The following is an 18,223-nucleotide window of genomic DNA, read 5'->3' on the forward strand; positions in this document are numbered from 1 at the left end:
TTTATGTAAATTAATTCACTTTCGTATAATTCCAAACCATCAACAATACAAATTTTATGTCCTTATTTGTTTTCACTTACATTTTTTGAGTATCACTTCTGCAATAGCTAAAATTACTGAGATTGGATTTGTTAACACAGACAGTAGTAGGTCTTTGCCGCCATATTGAAACTTTGTTGCCAAGCAACTTTATTTTTCAAGCCTTTCCGTTATTAAAATAAAAAATCACATTTAAGTTACCAAGTATACAATTATGACTGCTATTTTCTAAATTTTATGAATATATTTCATGTCTTAATTTTTTTTAATTTATTTTTCCGTATGTGCGGAGCTACTGCTAGTTTTCCGGAGTAAAAAGTACTTCCTGTATAATTCGAAGTGTGTACGAAATTTTTGAAAATAACTTTAATAAGCTTTGTATCGTACCAATTATTTTAAGATGGATGTTGACGAGGAAGGAGGAAAGAGAAAAATGCCGAAAGTGGCCAAGGTATGTATTTTTATCAATTAAGAATACTGTATATTTGTGTATACAGCATGAAAATAAGAATTAGAAAGAATTGCGAATTTCCTCAGTTAACTAAAGAAATGCGAATTTTATTTTTAATTAACAAGAATGGTTTGCTAGAAATAAGCTGCATATTGAAATGGCTGTTTTATTTATTTTAGGTTAAGAATAAAATGCCTGCTCCAGTGCAGATTACAGCAGAACAGCTTTTAAGAGAAGCAAAGGAGAGAGAATTGGAGTTAGTTCCCCCAGTAAGTGAAATTAATTATTCAATAAGTAAATGTCACATTCTGTGCTATTTGAAATTTATAGCATAAAAACATATATTCAAATATAGTTATTTTCTCTCTTTCTCTTTTTCAGCCTCCTAAGCAGAAGATATCAGATCCTGATGAGCTCAAAGATTATCAAAGAAGAAAAAGGAAGGTAGCATGATTTTATTTTTTTCAACCATCATTTTCAGATGAACATTATAAAGGTTTGCATTGACAGAAAGGTTCATATTAAAGATAAAACTTATCTGAAATCTATTGTAGGCTTTTGAGGACAATATTCGCAAAAATAGAAACCTGATGACTAATTGGATAAAGTATGCGCAGTGGGAAGAATCACAAAAAGAAATTCAGAGGTTTGAACTTTACAAAATTGCAGTAATGAGTATAATGCCGCAATTACAATTAGAGTCAACAGTCTTTGTTAAATTAAAGATGCCTTATGATGTTTTGGTTTGGAATTCTTTTTTCAGGGCACGTTCAGTTTTTGAGAGAGGTTTGGATGTGGATCACAGAAACATAACAGTGTGGCTCAAATATGCAGAAATGGAGATGAGGTATACAATTAAGGTTTAGTAGATGAGACAATGTTGTGAACCTGTACACTTTTATTTGAGGTTCTCTATTTCTCATGTGGTTTAATTTGTTAGAGCCAGACAATTGAACCATGCCAGAAATATATGGGATAGAGCCATTACAATTCTTCCCAGGGCTAATCAGTTCTGGTACAAGTATACTTACATGGAGGAAATGCTGGGACACATTGCGGGTGAAGAATTTTTCCTTCATAAACTTAACGAAAGACGAGTACTTTTTGAATTTCTTGAATTGATCAATGAAAGACTAAATAGCCATTATTTTGTGTAATCTGATATACTGCTCAGAAATGATAACAAAAACATTAAAGATGTGTTGGGAAAAATAATGTGTAATAATTTTAATGCACCAACAAAAATGGATAATAGAAAGTAGTGTTTTAATGTAATAATTATTGATTTGTGAAGGTGCCCGACAAGTGTTTGAACGCTGGATGGAGTGGGAGCCTGAGGAACAAGCCTGGCATTCATATATCAACTTTGAGCTGCGCTACAAGGAATTAGACAGAGCAAGGATGATATATGAGAGATATATCCTTTTCAATCATTCAATTTATTACTACCGTATTTTTCGGGGCATAGGCCAATATTTTTTTTCTCCAATGCGCGAGCCCCGGCTTATCCCCCGGGATCGGCTAATCATAGGCTCAAAGTTGAAAAAATTATACAGTCAAATTTAAAATCCACTGTTTTTGGCAGTTTATCATCAGGGTTGTTTTTTTTCGTCCGTTTGAACTATTGTTCGATAGTTGCAGATACATAGATATAACAGAGCCCGTTAGTATATACGTCTCTGATAGTTGTCCCGTCGATAATTTTTGTAATAACATTGCGAGTAATAAAATGTACAGTACTGTACGAGGTATTTCTTTACAACCCCAATCAAAAGAATTTTTCCCTCACGTTCACGTATGAACCCTGGAAACTATTAATGTGTAGTAAAAAAAAACAAAAAACCGGGTAGAATGAAATATGACGGAACTTTTGTGAATTTCTTCATGTCTGCGTCTGTGGGAATCACTGGTCTTGGATGCAGAATAAATCAATGCTTTGTGTTTTTACAGTTAATTTTCTGTTGGATGAAATAACGGTATTCTGGTGTCGTGTGAATATACAAAGGTGTGAAACCCGTGACTAAAACACAGCCTGGGGGCACGTAGTGTAAACCCTTACACCTCACCGCATTAATTGTGTTTTTAACATTACAACTTCTCTGCATAACGGCAAGTCACTATTTAATTTATTAATGGAAAAGAACACAAATTTAATATTTTATGTGTGGTATTTCGTTTTCTCATTCATGCGATTACGGGGGATAACTCTATTTGAATATGAAACCACGTGTTGAGCTAATGGACGTCATACCCCGATCTACAAGTAGCTTTCAAAGTATTACTTGATTAAATGAAATTGAGCAGTAAGGTTTTAATAAGATATAAAAGGTTTGGTAAAATATTATACTTTAGTTAGTTCTATCAGACAGTACCACGGAGGTTGGTGTTGCAATTAAATTTACATTATGTAAAATTACGATACCTAACGATATATACCGACGAATACAGAAGAGACCAAACAGCCACAAAACACAATTATATTTTTTTTAAATGTTTGAAATATATATGTTAAGCAAATTTTATAACTTTCATTACTCTTTTGACTTTCTACATCGATATTCTGAAAGTATATACTTAATACGACAACTTCCTTAATCATGCAGCGGTCATACTTTCACCATAGTAATCATCGATTGAAAATCGGCCTATCCCCCAATTCGGCTAGTCTGTGGATTTTTCCTGAATTTTGTCTGAAAATGAGCAATTCGGCCTATGCCCCACATTGGCATATGCCCCGAAAAATACGATAATATATTTTAATGTTTGAAAGTAAAACATGATCATAAAAAAAATCAAATACTGTCAAGTCCAAATGTATTTTTCTTAACTTGGCTTACTTGTTCTTATCCATCCGGAGGTAAAGAACTGGATTAAGTATGCTCGGTTTGAGGAGAAGCATGGCTACATTAATAGTGCAAGAAGAGTATACGAGAGGGCCGTCGAATTCTTTGGAGAGGACAACATGGATGAAAAACTCATCATTGCTTTTGCCAGGTTTGAGGAGGGACAAAGAGAGGTATGAAAGTGCTAACTAAACTAATGTGATTCCAATTAATGATTTATGAGTGTCTGTACTCAGTAAAAATGTTCACATTTTTCTATATTTCTTGCTTAGCCATAAATAGAATATTTCCTGTCTAAAGTTTGGCTGAGATAATAATTCAACTGCATTTTGACTTCATTTTGTCATCAACTTCATCTTTTGTTTCATTTGCAGCATGAGAGGGCGAGAGTGATATACAAATATGCCCTGGATGTCTTACCCAAAGATCAGTGTCAGGAAATCTACAAAGCTTACACAGTTCATGAAAAAAAATTCGGAAGCAGGGCAGCCATCGAAGATGTTATTGTTAGCAAAAGGAGGTTTCAATATGAAGAGGTATGAAAATTTTAAGTTAATGAGCAAGAGTTTACTTTTACCTGGTAATCATCGAAAGTAGTGTGGGACAATTTTCTTTAACTGTCAGTTTTATACATGTATAAGTTTGTTAAGATGTGATTTTGTGGGTCCATTTGTACAACTATTAAATGAATGTTAAATATTTACATCACCACTGTTAACACAATCGGAAATGTAGAATTTCAAAATATCTATTTATAGGAAGTGAAAGCAAATCCATTAAATTATGATGCCTGGTTTGACTACATAAGATTGTTAGAGGCCGATGCTAACACTGAACAAGTGAGGGACACATATGAAAGGGCCATTGCAAATATACCACCCTCAAAGGTAAAATTCACAAACTTCTTTTATTTGAATAATGTCAATTTGGATCTGTTTCCAGTATTTAATGTGTTTGGTGACATTAAAAAAATTCAAGTTCTTCATACTAGTAATCTACTGCTTGAGATTCCTAAAACTTGAATTTTATTTGTTATTGCAGGAAAAACGTCATTGGCGTCGATACATATACTTGTGGATCAATTACGCACTGTATGAGGAGCTGGAGGCAGAGGATATGGAGAGGACCAGGGATGTCTATAAAGCCTGTCTGGACATCATTCCTCACAAAAACTTCACCTTTGCCAAAGTCTGGCTTTTATTCGCTCATTTTGAAGTCCGCCAGAAAAATCTACAGGGTACAAGAAGAATTCTGGTATGAAATTATCTCCCTTCCCATTATCTTTCACAGGTCATACATTGTTTGAATATAAAAGGGAATACAAAGAAATTCCAGGATTAGAAATTGATAAGATTTCTTAATTAGATTTTTCAATACTTAGTGGTCACTGAATTTTCTATGCATTAAGGGCACAGCTATTGGGAAATGTCCAAAGAACAAGCTCTACAGAGGTTACATAGAGTTGGAGCTACAATTACGAGAGTTTGAGAGATGCAGGATCCTGTATGAAAAGTTCCTGGAGTTTGGACCAGAAAACTGTACTTCTTGGATGAAGGTACATGCATATCATTTATAAAGATGAAAAAATGTCAATTAATTCAAAATGAGTAGAACTTGAATTGTGAATTATGTGTCTGTTGTAGTATGCAGAATTGGAGACAATTCTTGGAGACACGGAGAGAGCTGAAGCAATATATGAGCTGGCCATCAATCAGCCCAAGCTAGACATGCCTGAGGTGCTGTGGAAGGCATATATTGACTTCCAGATTGAGCAAGAGGAGTATGACAAGACTCGCAAACTGTACAGAAGGCTGCTGGAACGAACTCAACATGTCAAGGTAGGGAGGATCAGATTTTTTTTTATTTTTAGCCATATCTTTAGTGTTATCGTAGCATTAATAAACTACTGCAGTGCAGAAGTACTGAGATGTTCTAAGACACGAACCTTTAGTTGAAGATATTGTTCCATGCCTAATGCTTGATGCTGTTGAATGTTTCATCAGTTAGATGCATTTTCTTAAAGATTCACTTACAGATAACTTTTACAGAAAAAATTGAAGGTTTGAATGTTGTAGAATAAAAACTGCTCTGATATTTTGCACCATATACTGTATTTGAAGTTATCTGTCTGACTTTTATCTGTATACGTGTACGTTCAAACTTTTTAGGTTTATTTTGTGTGCAGTATAAACATGTTTGTATTTTTTTGTAATGCCAGGTATGGATAAGCTTTGCCAACTTTGAGCTGTCAATTCAGAGTGAAAATGGAGAGAATGTGATAAATACCAGAAAGGTTTACAGTGAAGGGAACAAGTCTCTGAAGAACATCAATGAAAAGGAAGAGAGACTGATGTTACTGGAGTCCTGGCAGGAAATGGAGGTATGAGTTTTATATAGAGGTTCATACATATTGCATTCCAATATTAATAGGGTGATTCAATTATTGATAGGTGATTTCTCCATTTTAAATATCCTTGAAAATATCTTGGATAAGTAGTTTAACAGGAGTTGTTTCCCTTTCCAGAGAGACCAGGGCGATGAGGAATCTCAGGCGAAGGTTCAGAAACTGATGCCGCAGAAGGTGAAGAAGAGGAGGAAGATCCAGACTGAGGATGGGGTAAGTCATAGTACACAGTCATTTATGCTACTAAGTCTCTTAATACAGGTGGTGCATGCATAAAATGTGAAAGATATTTGTGCACAGATTATGAAGTTAACAAATGTCAATGTTAAATTTGAATAGAATTTTTTTTAATGCGTTCTGATTTTATTTGGAGAAAAGTAATTTTCTAATTAGTAAATTTCTATTCCATCTTTTTTTCCGTAGTCTGATGCTGGATGGGAGGAATACTATGACTACATTTTCCCAGACGAGGAGGCGGCTCAACCCAATCTCAAACTTCTGGCCATGGCCAAGAAATGGAAACAAGTACAGGAAACAACCCCGGCAGAAGAGGAAGAGGAAGTGGGCTGAACTTCCTGTTTGTTACTTCCTGTTCAGTTGTTATTTGCAATGTGAAATATACATTCTCTGTATAAATGTCTTTCAGTAAGAAATGACGATTAGGACTGTGCTGGCCGTGGTATAAAGTGGACAATAGAGAGGAATGGTGATGTCAGACTGGTTGTTAAATCCAGTAACTGTAATAAAATTATGACAACACTTTACTGGATTTTTCTGTTTTATTTCTTAACATTTCTCTAAATTGGAGTTAACAGTTGTTATTTTCTCATTAATAAGAATTATTAATTTTCACATTACCACTTATGTTCAGAAATGCATGAAGAGGACTAAGTATGTAAATGTTCACGATTTTAGGTTTAAGACATTAGAAAACGTTATACCCTCATAAAAGGTACATGTATTGACTGGGCTTGATTTCAAGTTTTAGTCATTCTTATGTTTTATCGTCTTTCACATTTCAGCTATATTTCTAAACATAGACTCACATATTTCGTTAATTGTTGTGCTGTTTGAGCCCTTTATATTTAGACCATTGCATAAGAGATAAAACATTTTTTACATAGGGTTACAACTTTGCACTGACACATTGATTAGATAATATGCTTGATCAATAGTCTTTAGTGTAAAATTACAAACTTTGGCCCTATGGTTTGTTGTTTTATTTTAAGTTAATCCCATCAGCTTTAGAAACTATAGTGTAAGCTCAAAAGTGCACAATAAATCAACATGAAACTGACAATTCTTTTGAGGCAGAGTCATGCTCCATCATATCCTTGGGATTTACAGTCAACACTGGAATTATTATGGACTCCTTATTTTTTATGTTCTTTGAAATAGAATGGTAAAAATAACATTTTTTGTTGTGTATTGTAAACTATTCACTAATGCCATCCAGCTAAAATATCCTCTCTCTCTCTCTCTCTCTCTCTCTCTCTCTCTCTCTCTCTCTCCATAATAAGAACAAAAAGTACCACAGTTTTCTAATGTAAGAAGGACATTCCTTATATGTCTCGTCACTGTATTTGTTTAAATACATTTGTATTTTAATTGATGAAACAACCAAATTGAATGCTTTTTTACCAGGAGCATCCTTTCTGACACCGTGAATTACCATATCGACCTCAGTACTAAAATTGGATGAATCACAAAAATTGCAGGAAATGGCCCTTACCATATTTGATTTCTTTTTATTGATGAAGGAGACTTCGCGTATTATTAGCGGGAAAGGAAAACGGTGACAAATACCTGATTAATTCTCCGTAGATAATTGGGTCTATTTCGGGGTCGCAATCACCAGCGACACCTTTTATGAACCTTGTTAATCCTCCGGGGTACTTGTCCCGTTTTGAGGGCCTTTCAATAATTGAGCACCCACACGCGTCAGAGAGACATTGCCGTTTATTTATCAGATATTATATCAATGTGTTTTTTGTTATGGGGTTCTATTCAGTCCCTGTCAAGTTTGAATTCTTTATCTACGCAGTTTTTCCTTTTTGACAGTCAAATACAAAATATCATAAAAGATGCAAATTAGTATAATGATAAAAACTGCCCTCCGATTATTTCTGACGCAGGATGAATCAAGACCCATAAAAGATTTATGATTTTTAGAATAATGTGAAATATTTTTTCCCTTTGAGCTAACGTAAAAGGATGGGATTTTTCTTATCCACTTTAAAGTATCAAAGCAGTTAAGCAGACCATGCACCAAACACTTCATGTAAATATTTATGTGGAGTTCTGCACTGATGGAACGCAGGGTCATTATTTTGTGTAAAGTCTTAAAGTCATTCAACTTTATACGTGTATTGATATATTGAATATATATATGTGGTAATTTGTTCGTTAGAAATCAATCCTGATCTTTAACCATCTTTTTCAGAAAAAAGTTGTTTTATTTATTTTGTAATTTATTTATTTTGTATTACTATTTTGAGTTTGGTATTTTTTCATGCTAATATACTCTTGATATTAGACCCGTGTTTTTTATTTCAAATTCAGCATTTCAACATATCTTACCCCAAGCAACGTGGTGTTTTTACACCGGCTGGCAGAAGGCGGTCGATTATTTGATGCACAAACTTGTAAACGGAAAATTTGATCACTTTTATCCTGCCTCAACTACTATTGAAATACAAGAAATGTTGACAATTAGGTGGGTAGTTTGTAGTTTCAGAATGTTTGCATTTTTTAAAAATCTAATTAAATATGAGACTTTCTTGATATAGGGATTATCTTGGTGTTTTTTGAAGTCCCACAAATTTCTCTACTTGCTTTTATTTATTGGTTAAGAAATATATTAAAAGGAATTTTGGAATGTTAAGCATGATCTCCTTACGTCAAATGTGATACAGATTCCTGTAAGTAACAAGTTCACAGTTTGACCCACTCAAGGGAACTCCAACGGTTAATTAGAACATATTGTCTTCATTAATTTGCATTTCTGTACGCCTCAATTAAATATTACTCCATTTAACACGACTAAATGCTTATCTACATTAACTAACGCACCAACAAATTACATCCATCTTTACGAATGTGAGAGAAAATATTCAGACAAATGGATATAATTTTTTGCACTTTTTCTTTTTTTATTACCTCCAGACTTGGAAAGGATTGATCCAATCTCGCAAGTGATGATCTGTAGCCAAACGTTTTGACAATTCATAGAGAGGCTTGTAACAATCAGTTCTTGGCGGGGTCAATCAAGAGTTAACATGCCATCATCTAAACACAAGAACATTTAATGTTTTCTGTCATGTTTTAGGTTAAATGGATAAAACAGATTTTTGTTATTAATGTTTACAATAAAGGGGCGTAACCCTGCCGTAGTTCACTGGTGTGAAGAAACGGGGAGCGGTGTGGTTTTTTGTTCTCTCTCTCTCCAGATTAAGAGCAGAAATCCAAATCACGTGTAGACAATATGTCAGAAGGTTGAGTAACACCTGTTTCCTATATTATCTATGTCTGAGTAACGTTTTATATTATCGAGATGGATCAAGAGGAAACTACTGAGGTCAGTGTATAGAGAACTGTATCTAACTCCATCCTCTAAACAGTCCGAAATACTAGTATATAATAAAAAGAGTTAGCCAAGTCTCAAACAAAAGTTCCACCCATAAAAAGCATAAAGGATACGAGGAAAAGTGAATTATGATATCAGTCATAACGTATCTGTTATTTCCAAGAGCCGCTGCATGAATTGGTTACTGAGAGTAGTTCACACAGAATAGAACATAGTTATCTGATTTCCCCCCGATTGTACAGTAAAATAGTCGTCAGTTTATAACAAAAGAAATATTGTACATTTGATAATGATTGAAATTATATATATATGTATAACGTGAGACAACTTGGGCAACAATATAATTTTCCCCAATCAACAGTATTTTGTTCACATATTGACAAGATCGCATTTGATGGCCATAAAATAACGACAAAGTACTTCCATTTGAAGCTTATAGTCAATTAAAATGTAGATATATCTTAAGAATTGAGCAAATATCAAGGGAAAGGCAAATATCAAAATGACACGAATACTGGTATTTCTTAGATATTAATTCCATGTACGCGTGTGCAGCTACAGTTAATGATTATGCATGTCATAAATAAAGATGTTCAATCTTTTGTTAAAGGAGGTATATGCTGTTTGCAATGCTTGATAAAGCTCCAGTTTCGAAATGATTACAACTTAATGATAATCTAACAACTGTCCCAATTTTTTTTTTTTGGGGGGGGGGGCAATTTTATTTGAATTTGTATGAAAAGAGACGTTTTGCAATACCAGTGTATGTCAGAAGCATGTCTAGATGTACCGTTTATTCGGGTAAAATTGATTTCCTGCTCTTAAAAAAAGAAACAACCATCCATACCAAATAATTGTCGGTTCTACTTATTCCTGAGAGAGAGAGAGAGAGGGGGGGGGGGAGTCTTGACTCATTTCAGTTTAGAATCACCATTTAAATGTTAATATATGTTCTAGGATAACTGAAGGCACACGTACAGATTCGATATAAGCTTTGAAAAATTTGCTTTGTCAACAACTTGGTTCCATTCATACTAGGTCACGTAATGCGAACAATTTGTTTAAATTTGAAGAGAGGGAACAATTCAACATTAGATACAACACGCTATACTATGTAGAGTTCTTTGTCCCCAGCCCTACAAACAGACCGCTAGCTTTTGCATTGTCTTGTACGCGCTGAATTACGAAGCTTGAATCAAAATTTACTTTTGTCACACCCAAATTTGCTCAGGTAATTGGTCTGTGAAAATGACATTAAATTTTTAATAATCTGCTTTGTGGGATACGCAGACATTCTGACCTCGATTAGGGGGAAGAAAGCAAGGAAGATGGGCGTTGCTCTTCTTTCAGTGTCTGGCCTTATTTACCCCCATTGAGTATTGTCACATTAATCACCGCTCATTTTCTTTCTGAACGGTATGGTTATACGACGAACGACAACTAGCCACTGTGTACTTTTATCCTTTAATGAATGAAGGAATGCTGAAAGACCTTTAATATTCACATTTCCTTCTAAATTTCCGCCTTTGACGATTTTAGTCCATTGTTTTCAGCAAAGCTTTAAAAGATGAAATTTTCTCAATTTTAAAAGTTTGTGTATACATATAAAAACAAAAATAATTCACCCCATGCTTTGGATGAATTAAGCTCACCCCCCCCCCTACCTTCCATCCGTCCCTGCAGGGGTAATGGGGTGCGAAAGTTTGCACGACAAGATGAAAAGTCAGGGATTAAGGTCAATCGTTATTGAGAAGATTTTGTTAAATTGAATTAATTAGAAAGAAGGCCCGTTGTGGGTGATATCAGGAGGGGGTAGTTTGGCGGAATGTCCCGCCGAGGGGCGTTCGTTAACCGTAGTCCAGACAATTGTATTTGTACTTCAGATCAGACTCTTGTACGATAATCCTCGCACTTACCCGGCGCAATCCTACGTGAATGTGTACAAGCCTTGCTCTAATTCTCTTCAGTTTCAATGGAATTCATACTAATATTTATTCTTCTCGAACCAAATTTTCGACGCTGTTTAAACCTAAACTCGGGTTAAACGACTCAAACCAAATTAAAAATCTTGTCAGCGGACAACGGTCGCGGTCCATGAGTGACCGAATCACCGCCCACTGTTGGTGTTCCTGTGTTTGGCGAAAAACTTAGATCTCCCGGATTATTATCAACAGATTAATGCTGCAAAGGTGATAGAAATTCTCCGCGGCAGTGACGTTCAATTAGTGAATGAGTAGATCCAGAAATTGTCTGAATGACATTGCGCACCGGCGTTGAACCAATGGACGGGCAGCCAATCGTCGGTGTACCTATAAAGCGAGCGCTGCCGGTGTTGATATATCATATTTTTGACAAGAAAGACGACTGAAGTTTCACAAGATGTAGCAAATCACTTAATAATCGTTACCTTTTCTCATCGCAAAGAAAACTTCTCCAGAAATTCCAATGTAGACTGGAAAAATATTTCAACGTTTTAGAAAAAAAAATCGGATTGGCTTTCAATATGGAATATCTTATACCTGTTTTGCTACTCTGGACGAGTATATGTGTAACTTTAGTGCATTCAATCGACTTTCCGGTATCAGAAAAGTATTCGACGTGTCCCAAGAAATGTGACCTGTCTAAATGTAAAAAATTGAGTTACTGCGGGGGGACCATAATAAAGGATGAGTGCGGATGTTGCCAGATATGTTCCTCAGATACCTGGATTCACCCCAAAGTCTCCTCCGTGAAACAAGGTAGGTCTGCGGTTATTTGATACTATTTGTTGGTCGGTATGTTATTTCGAGGGTTGTATTTTATTTTATGTATTGTTTGACAACCCGCAACGGATAAATCAAAGAAAAGTGTGTTTTGGGTCCGTAATTGACAAGAATACCTGTGGGTTTATCGCCAGGCGATGAGGCTTTTAGTGCGTTTACCTGAGACGAGACCTGCCTTAAAGCTACCAGAATCAAAGAGACCACCGTGGGTCAATTTTGTCACAAAGAAATAAACCAGAACAGGGCTCCCGAAAAATAAGAATGGCCCGGCTCTCATTTTGTATATATATCTATAAGCACAGATCTATAGGGTCTGTTACATAATGGGTGATAAGGCCTGCTAGAGGTAAAATCGCCACCACCTTGTTCATATCACAGAGTGTTTGAACAAGGCACCCCCAGTCAGAAAGCTTTTCATTTCAACATGTGAAATATAAGCGTACTTTAATCAGGCTAAGGCGAAATTTATTAACCACCCATGTTGTCTGCAGTGATATATGACAGTTTATAGGTTTCCAATGCATCGTCTTATAACTGCAGCGTTCCCTCTCGCAATAAGGTATATTTTACCCCCTATACTAAATCCATTATAGAGAGAACAGATCGAATGTATCCATTTTCTAAAGTAGAATTACATAATATTCTAAAACCTTAAACTGCAAAGGTATTTCTCTAAATAAGGATTCTTAAGAATTTGTCGTATCAGCACTATTTTTGTTATTTCCAATTGATTTAATATTCAAAACTGTGTGAATTTTGAGTTAGTGGGTGTAATGGAATTTCCACTCGTTATAAATTCACGGTCATTGCGAAATTATGAGAAAAAAAAACCACTCCTTTACGGTGACCAATTCTACCTGAGTGACCTTTGATTGTTTAATGTTGTTTCTTGCAAATTCAATTCAGACCAAAGAAATGTACAAACGTGTAATTCTTTTTAGCAATTACTATATCGGTGTTTGGTCTTTTACGTTTGAACACAATTTTTTTTAAACATAAAACTTAAAACAATTAGATTTTTTTTTTACTTTCTTAAATTATGATAAAAAATCAGTGGACAATATTATTATATTTAAGTATTCTATGAAATTTTAGCTTTCACGAATTCAAAAGGCGCACTCCTTGGCGTTCAGTATCGACCCATGCTTATGACTCGCTAGACGGAAAAAAATGTACTTTACGTACGTCGATGTTAAAAGTTCAGGTCTTCGGAAATACAACAACCTGATGAAAAAGACATGAATTAGATTAGGAGAAAACGAAAGCCGACCTATCGTGTTTTACTTGGCAATGCGGCTACTGAATACGACAGAAGGGTTGTTCTTGAGTAACCAGGCATTCATACCTCTCTAAGCATCTAGCCGTAATACTGCTAACACAGCGGCTATTTTGAGAGCATTTGTTCTCCCTTGGTTTTTCAGGCGATTAAATAATTTAATGATTACAAGGATACGTTTTCGTTCCGAGCCAACTTATCTGGGATGTGAACCATCAATGTTGTTTGCACCTTTAGCAGTGTGATTATCATACAATTTGCAACAACCCCTTACAGTGTCAACCTTATCACTAATTTGTATATTTTCGTGCCGTTCAAGTTCGATACATGCTGATAATTGTAAGTGAATGCCGTAATTCGATAGGCACCTGCCTCATTTATCGAATTAATCCGTTGGTCTGTAGACGCAGACATACACCGTAGAGTATTGACTTCAACCTACGACTTTAAACGTCATCGAGGTACTTAAATCCTGGTCACGGCACCATATTTAAAACTGACTAAATTAACCACTCGACCGCCCAAAAATAAAGTTCTCACATAGCGGTGCTGTGTTTTATTTAAACTCAGACAATAACAATTTTTTTTCACAACTTATGTCATAATGTTTACCTGTTTTTATACAATAAAGACTTCGATAAACTAGTTGCAAGATTTGTAATTCAAGAATAACCCCAGTTGTGGAATAAAATATTTATTTTATAAAAATATTGATGAAAATACAGAGTATAACAATGACAGTATATCCGACAATCGAACACACTGGCTTAGACGACAAACGTTATCACGCGGCTCATCACACGGGGTCTCACACGCGGTTCTCCTCAATAATACCAAGAACCAGTCAAATCAAACACACATTAAATACCAGTTAACATAAAATACACTTTTACATAGTGATGAAGTTAATAAAACCATTTAATGTTCGTTTCATTAAAGGTTTCATTTTTTTATTTGCAGGTGGTGCGTGTGAACAAGTGAAATGCCCAAAAATGAAAGTCTGTATGGAGAACATGCAAGGTCTACCCTTATGCACTTGCCCGAATTTGTTCATATGTAGACGAAGTAACAAACAAGTTTGCGGAAGTGACGACAACACATACCAGTCTCGTTGTCATATGAGAGTAGCGTCATGCACACTTGGTAAACGCATACGAGTAAAGCATAAGGGCGCTTGTGGAATGGTTGCCACCGAACACAGTGGTGCTAATAAATACCCGGATGGAGAATTCGACATTCGTAGTCGTCGACGGAAAGAAAGAAAGCTTGAAAAGAAAAAAAGACGATTAGAAAGACAAAGAAGAAAGAGGCGAAATAGGAAGAAGGCAAGGAAAAATAAAGATAAAAAATCAAAGAGTAAAAATAAAAAACGTAGAAAGAGGCGACACAATAGACACAATAAAAGAGGACTATCAAAAGGAAGAACAGGAAAATTAAAAACAAGGACGTGATAAAACGCCGTATAGAACAGTGAATAATTATTTATTGTGTTAAAATTCTTTTGTCAAAGTTTATCCTTAATATTGTCGGTCAGTATTTAAATTCACTACAGTTCAATTTATCTTTTTACTAGAAAATGCCAAAATACCAATACATTTGTACATAATTTACATGTACTTAGATATATTTAAAAGTTTTATCTTTGCGGGGAAATGTTTTTAAAACCAACCTTTTTAATCAATTTATACATATGATGTACGTTGTATTTTGTTAGCCTCAAAGGCAGTAATTTGTAGCTTTTCTCGCAATTTAAAAATAATTTCAGTTGTTTACTTATTTTTGTAATAAACTTTAAAAAGCAAGTCATGTGTTATTTGATTCCATTTTCATCAAATTTGAAAAGACCTAAACAAGAAGTCAATAATCGAATTTATGTACAAAAATCATGTTATACTTTAGAACCATTTTAACAAGACCTTGGGCTTTCGGTAGGATGTAACTATTTATTTCTTGCATCAAAACAAGTTAGAAATGACGCTTGTTTCGAGTAAAATATGGATAGATTGCGTAGTATTAGCTCAAAAGCCAGACAAATCTTGTTGATTTCAAAGAGCCAAGACTGAGTGGCCAACAATGAAAAAGACTCTGACATGCAAGTCCATATTCTTGATAAAATGGTTCTATTATATAAATAGTGCCTGTTTGGGAGGGTAACAGTTGAAATTGACACCCCGAGAAAACCATTGTCAACCGACGCGAAGCGGAGGTTGACAATGGTTTTCGAGGGGTGTCAATTTCAACTGTTATCCTCCCAAACAGGCACTATTTATTTTGTTATACTGAATGTCTTAATTTTTAAGAAAATTTTACTGCTTTTATATAGGAATAACGTGAATTCTACAGCAAACCGTACGCGCATAATTTTCGCGCATGTAACATTTTTTAATGTTACCCGTTGCTTAGTGCGTTACTAACGCTGAGGGTAATATAAAATATTATTAACTGCGTCTTAACCAATCAGATTTTAGTATTTAACATGAAAGTATAACAATATATTATATCGCTTTCCATGTTCGATAACATTTGTCTATGTGGATCAAATATGTCAAACAACATCCGAGTCCAACATTATCTGTATTTTTACTATTGGTACCCCTTACGAAAAGTAGCCCATATACATGTATGTCTTTCACTGGTTGATTTACAGGGTGGGCTCGGAGACCCCTTTTGTGATCAAGATTTTTAAAACATTTAGTAGTACATCAGTACATTACAGTATATCAGTTTCTGTTGTTATTCGTCGATCTAATAATATGACAAGTAAAGGTAGAATAGCTCAAACAAGTGTTTAACACCCTCCCATAATAAAAACTGGGAGAAAAAAACTTCCAGGGACTTCGCCCCCTGGGCCCCGACCATAGCTTTGTCCTGGACCTAGTTGGGTCCTCAAGGCAGCTCTGGGCCCCTGGCCTTTTGCCTCATTTCAACAAATTCTGGATTTGCGGAGATAGCTCAAATTCACGTACTTAGAATCAAATGCGTGAACAAGGGACAAAATGTTCTATATAGCCATCGCTTTAAACATTCACCTCAAGGAAGATCGTAAATCGCTCCCAAATACCTGCCCGTATATCATTAATCTTTACAGATTAACAGATACTTCCAATTCTGTGATGAACGATATCGCAGTATCTGTTCTATACCTCACCGGGGTATGATTTAGTAGGTACCAAAAATCGCAAAGAATTCACGCGAGCTGATCATTTCAGACATTCCGATTGTCAATTTTAACCAGAAGGTTTGAATATATGTTTGGTCTAAACAGTTTCTGGTGTAATCGTGTACATATTGGTTTAAGGGAACAACATAGCATTTACGACAACCGTCAATAGCCAAAGCTGGCAAACGAAGTTGTCTGAGCAAACAAAATCCAGAAAGTACCGGGAGCAATTTGGGCTCATCCGTTACTCTGTCTTCAGTAAACCGTCACCAAGAAAAATGCGGATGACATAATGACTCAAAATAATGAAGGCAATTACCGGTTTTATGTCTAATTAACATTCGCGATACCCTAGCAACCAGGTGTACTGTGCGACATCTTTATAGAAATAGCCCCTGAGTAATAATGCAACACTCCATTGCTGGCTCCATTAACAGTTCAATACTCCCAAATTCCCGATGGCGTTCACATACTTTGGTTTGATATACATCACCTCGTTATCCAGACAGAAATGTTGTTAGAAAGTGTCATGTCCAAGGCAGGATTAACGTAAGGTGTTTGGGGATTAGTACATTGTGGTTATCTTGGCCTGTTGACCCTATGATACACCGGAATAAGCGTTGCTGGGTAGATGAAGCAATATATATGGCTTACGATGTTCATTGAAATTTCTGAAATGAATGTCTGCGATCGATGTAAATTTAGAAAATTCATGAAATGTGTGTGTGAGACAAATACGATTAACTAGCGAACTGAACGACAACACATGGTCTATAGAGATTCCTCAGACTGTTTTAAATGTAGCCAATAAAATTTTGTCAGTAGATACATGTATAATTCTCAAAAAATAAAACTGCGCACATGAAAACATTCTATCATCAAAAGTATACGTCATGTAGGTGTTTAGAAAAAGTTTAATATTTGACGCATGCGTCAACCATTTATATATATTTTGCGTTGTACATTTGTCAGTATGTTCGTGAGATTATTTGCAACACCCTGGCAGTTAATGTAGTAAATCGAGTCGAACTTACGCAAATAAGTATTTAGAACTGAAATTGGCACAATATCGGGTTGTTCTTTTTAACCGAGACTTGTTTGCAAGTCAAATAACCTCTTACTCAATTCAAATTTCTAGCAACGTGTTCAACTTCATGAAAGTGTAAATCGAGAGAAAATACCGTCGGTATGTGAAATAATCAATTAGCATATATTTGAGAAAATGCAAATGCACTAGCATTTTCAAACATTTGGCCAATTCATTGACAGTTTTGCTATCCTGTTTTCAATTTAATCCTTTCAGTTTAAAATTTCCATACTAACCGCAGTGTTTAGATGGCATGTTTAACTTGGATACAACATCTTATTTTCGGTGATTTATGGCTTGTGTCATAAGGGTGCAGGGTTCAAGTCGCATTTGTACGCGTTTGATCGCATCATCTTTTTCATCTTGTGCATCCATTTCTGAATACAAAACCGTCGTGAGATATCCCCACCATATCAAGTCATCTCAGTGACGCAGACGATAGGAGCTGCTCATCAACTTCTCGCATTATCACGATAATCCATTTACAAAGATGGCGTGTGATGAGTTCATAAAAGGAATTTTTTTAAGATAAAATTCTTAACCCTACATTTTGCCTAAATCAAGATTTACAACTCAAATTGCACCAAGGGTGGTTCAAATTTTTTAGGTATTTGT

At 35.3% G+C, this 18,223-nt stretch overlaps 3 protein-coding genes across 4 annotated transcripts in view; 2 read left to right on the forward strand and 1 right to left on the reverse strand.

Moving 5' to 3' along the window:
• LOC128177665 (cilia- and flagella-associated protein 61-like) overlaps positions 1-192 on the reverse strand; it is a 28,364-nt gene extending 28,172 nt beyond the window's left edge. The window contains exon 1 of one of the 2 annotated variants that reach the window (XM_052844467.1): positions 81-192. The gene's annotated coding sequence lies outside the window, so the exon portion shown is untranslated. The remainder of the gene's footprint in view (positions 1-80) is intronic. The other variant, XM_052844468.1, reaches the window with a different exon arrangement.
• Positions 193-354: 162 nt separating this feature from the next.
• LOC128177669 (crooked neck-like protein 1) lies at positions 355-6,501 on the forward strand. The gene is made up of 16 exons (XM_052844481.1): positions 355-490; positions 670-759; positions 872-934; positions 1,045-1,136; positions 1,254-1,337; positions 1,431-1,549; positions 1,785-1,907; positions 3,328-3,506; positions 3,708-3,869; positions 4,092-4,220; positions 4,375-4,587; positions 4,742-4,888; positions 4,977-5,171; positions 5,552-5,713; positions 5,858-5,950; positions 6,161-6,501. The coding sequence occupies exons 1-16, from the start codon at positions 440-442 to the stop codon at positions 6,305-6,307; spliced, it is 2,049 nt and encodes a 682-aa protein (XP_052700441.1). The 5' UTR covers positions 355-439; the 3' UTR covers positions 6,308-6,501.
• Positions 6,502-11,281: 4,780 nt separating this feature from the next.
• LOC128177676 (follistatin-related protein 3-like) lies at positions 11,282-15,163 on the forward strand. Its single transcript, XM_052844499.1, has 2 exons — positions 11,282-12,061; positions 14,322-15,163. The coding sequence occupies exons 1-2, from the start codon at positions 11,827-11,829 to the stop codon at positions 14,810-14,812; spliced, it is 726 nt and encodes a 241-aa protein (XP_052700459.1). The 5' UTR covers positions 11,282-11,826; the 3' UTR covers positions 14,813-15,163.
• The last annotated feature ends 3,060 nt before the right edge of the window (positions 15,164-18,223 follow it).

Source organism: Crassostrea angulata, chromosome 3 (assembly GCF_025612915.1).
Source record: "Crassostrea angulata isolate pt1a10 chromosome 3, ASM2561291v2, whole genome shotgun sequence".
Lineage (NCBI taxonomy): Eukaryota > Metazoa > Mollusca > Bivalvia > Ostreida > Ostreidae > Magallana > Magallana angulata.

Bases quoted from the DNA above. Each gene is read 5' to 3' on its own strand.
- LOC128177669 (XM_052844481.1), top strand. From the start codon at position 440: ATGGATGTTGACGAGGAAGGAGGAAAGAGAAAAATGCCGAAAGTGGCC. The intron at 935-1,044 runs GTAGCATGATTT...AATCTATTGTAG, and splicing joins ATCAAAGAAGAAAAAGGAAG to GCTTTTGAGGACAATATTCG. The intron at 3,507-3,707 runs GTATGAAAGTGC...TTTCATTTGCAG, and splicing joins TTGAGGAGGGACAAAGAGAG to CATGAGAGGGCGAGAGTGAT.
- LOC128177676 (XM_052844499.1), top strand. From the start codon at position 11,827: ATGGAATATCTTATACCTGTTTTGCTACTCTGGACGAGTATATGTGTA. The intron at 12,062-14,321 runs GTAGGTCTGCGG...TTTTATTTGCAG, and splicing joins AGTCTCCTCCGTGAAACAAG to GTGGTGCGTGTGAACAAGTG.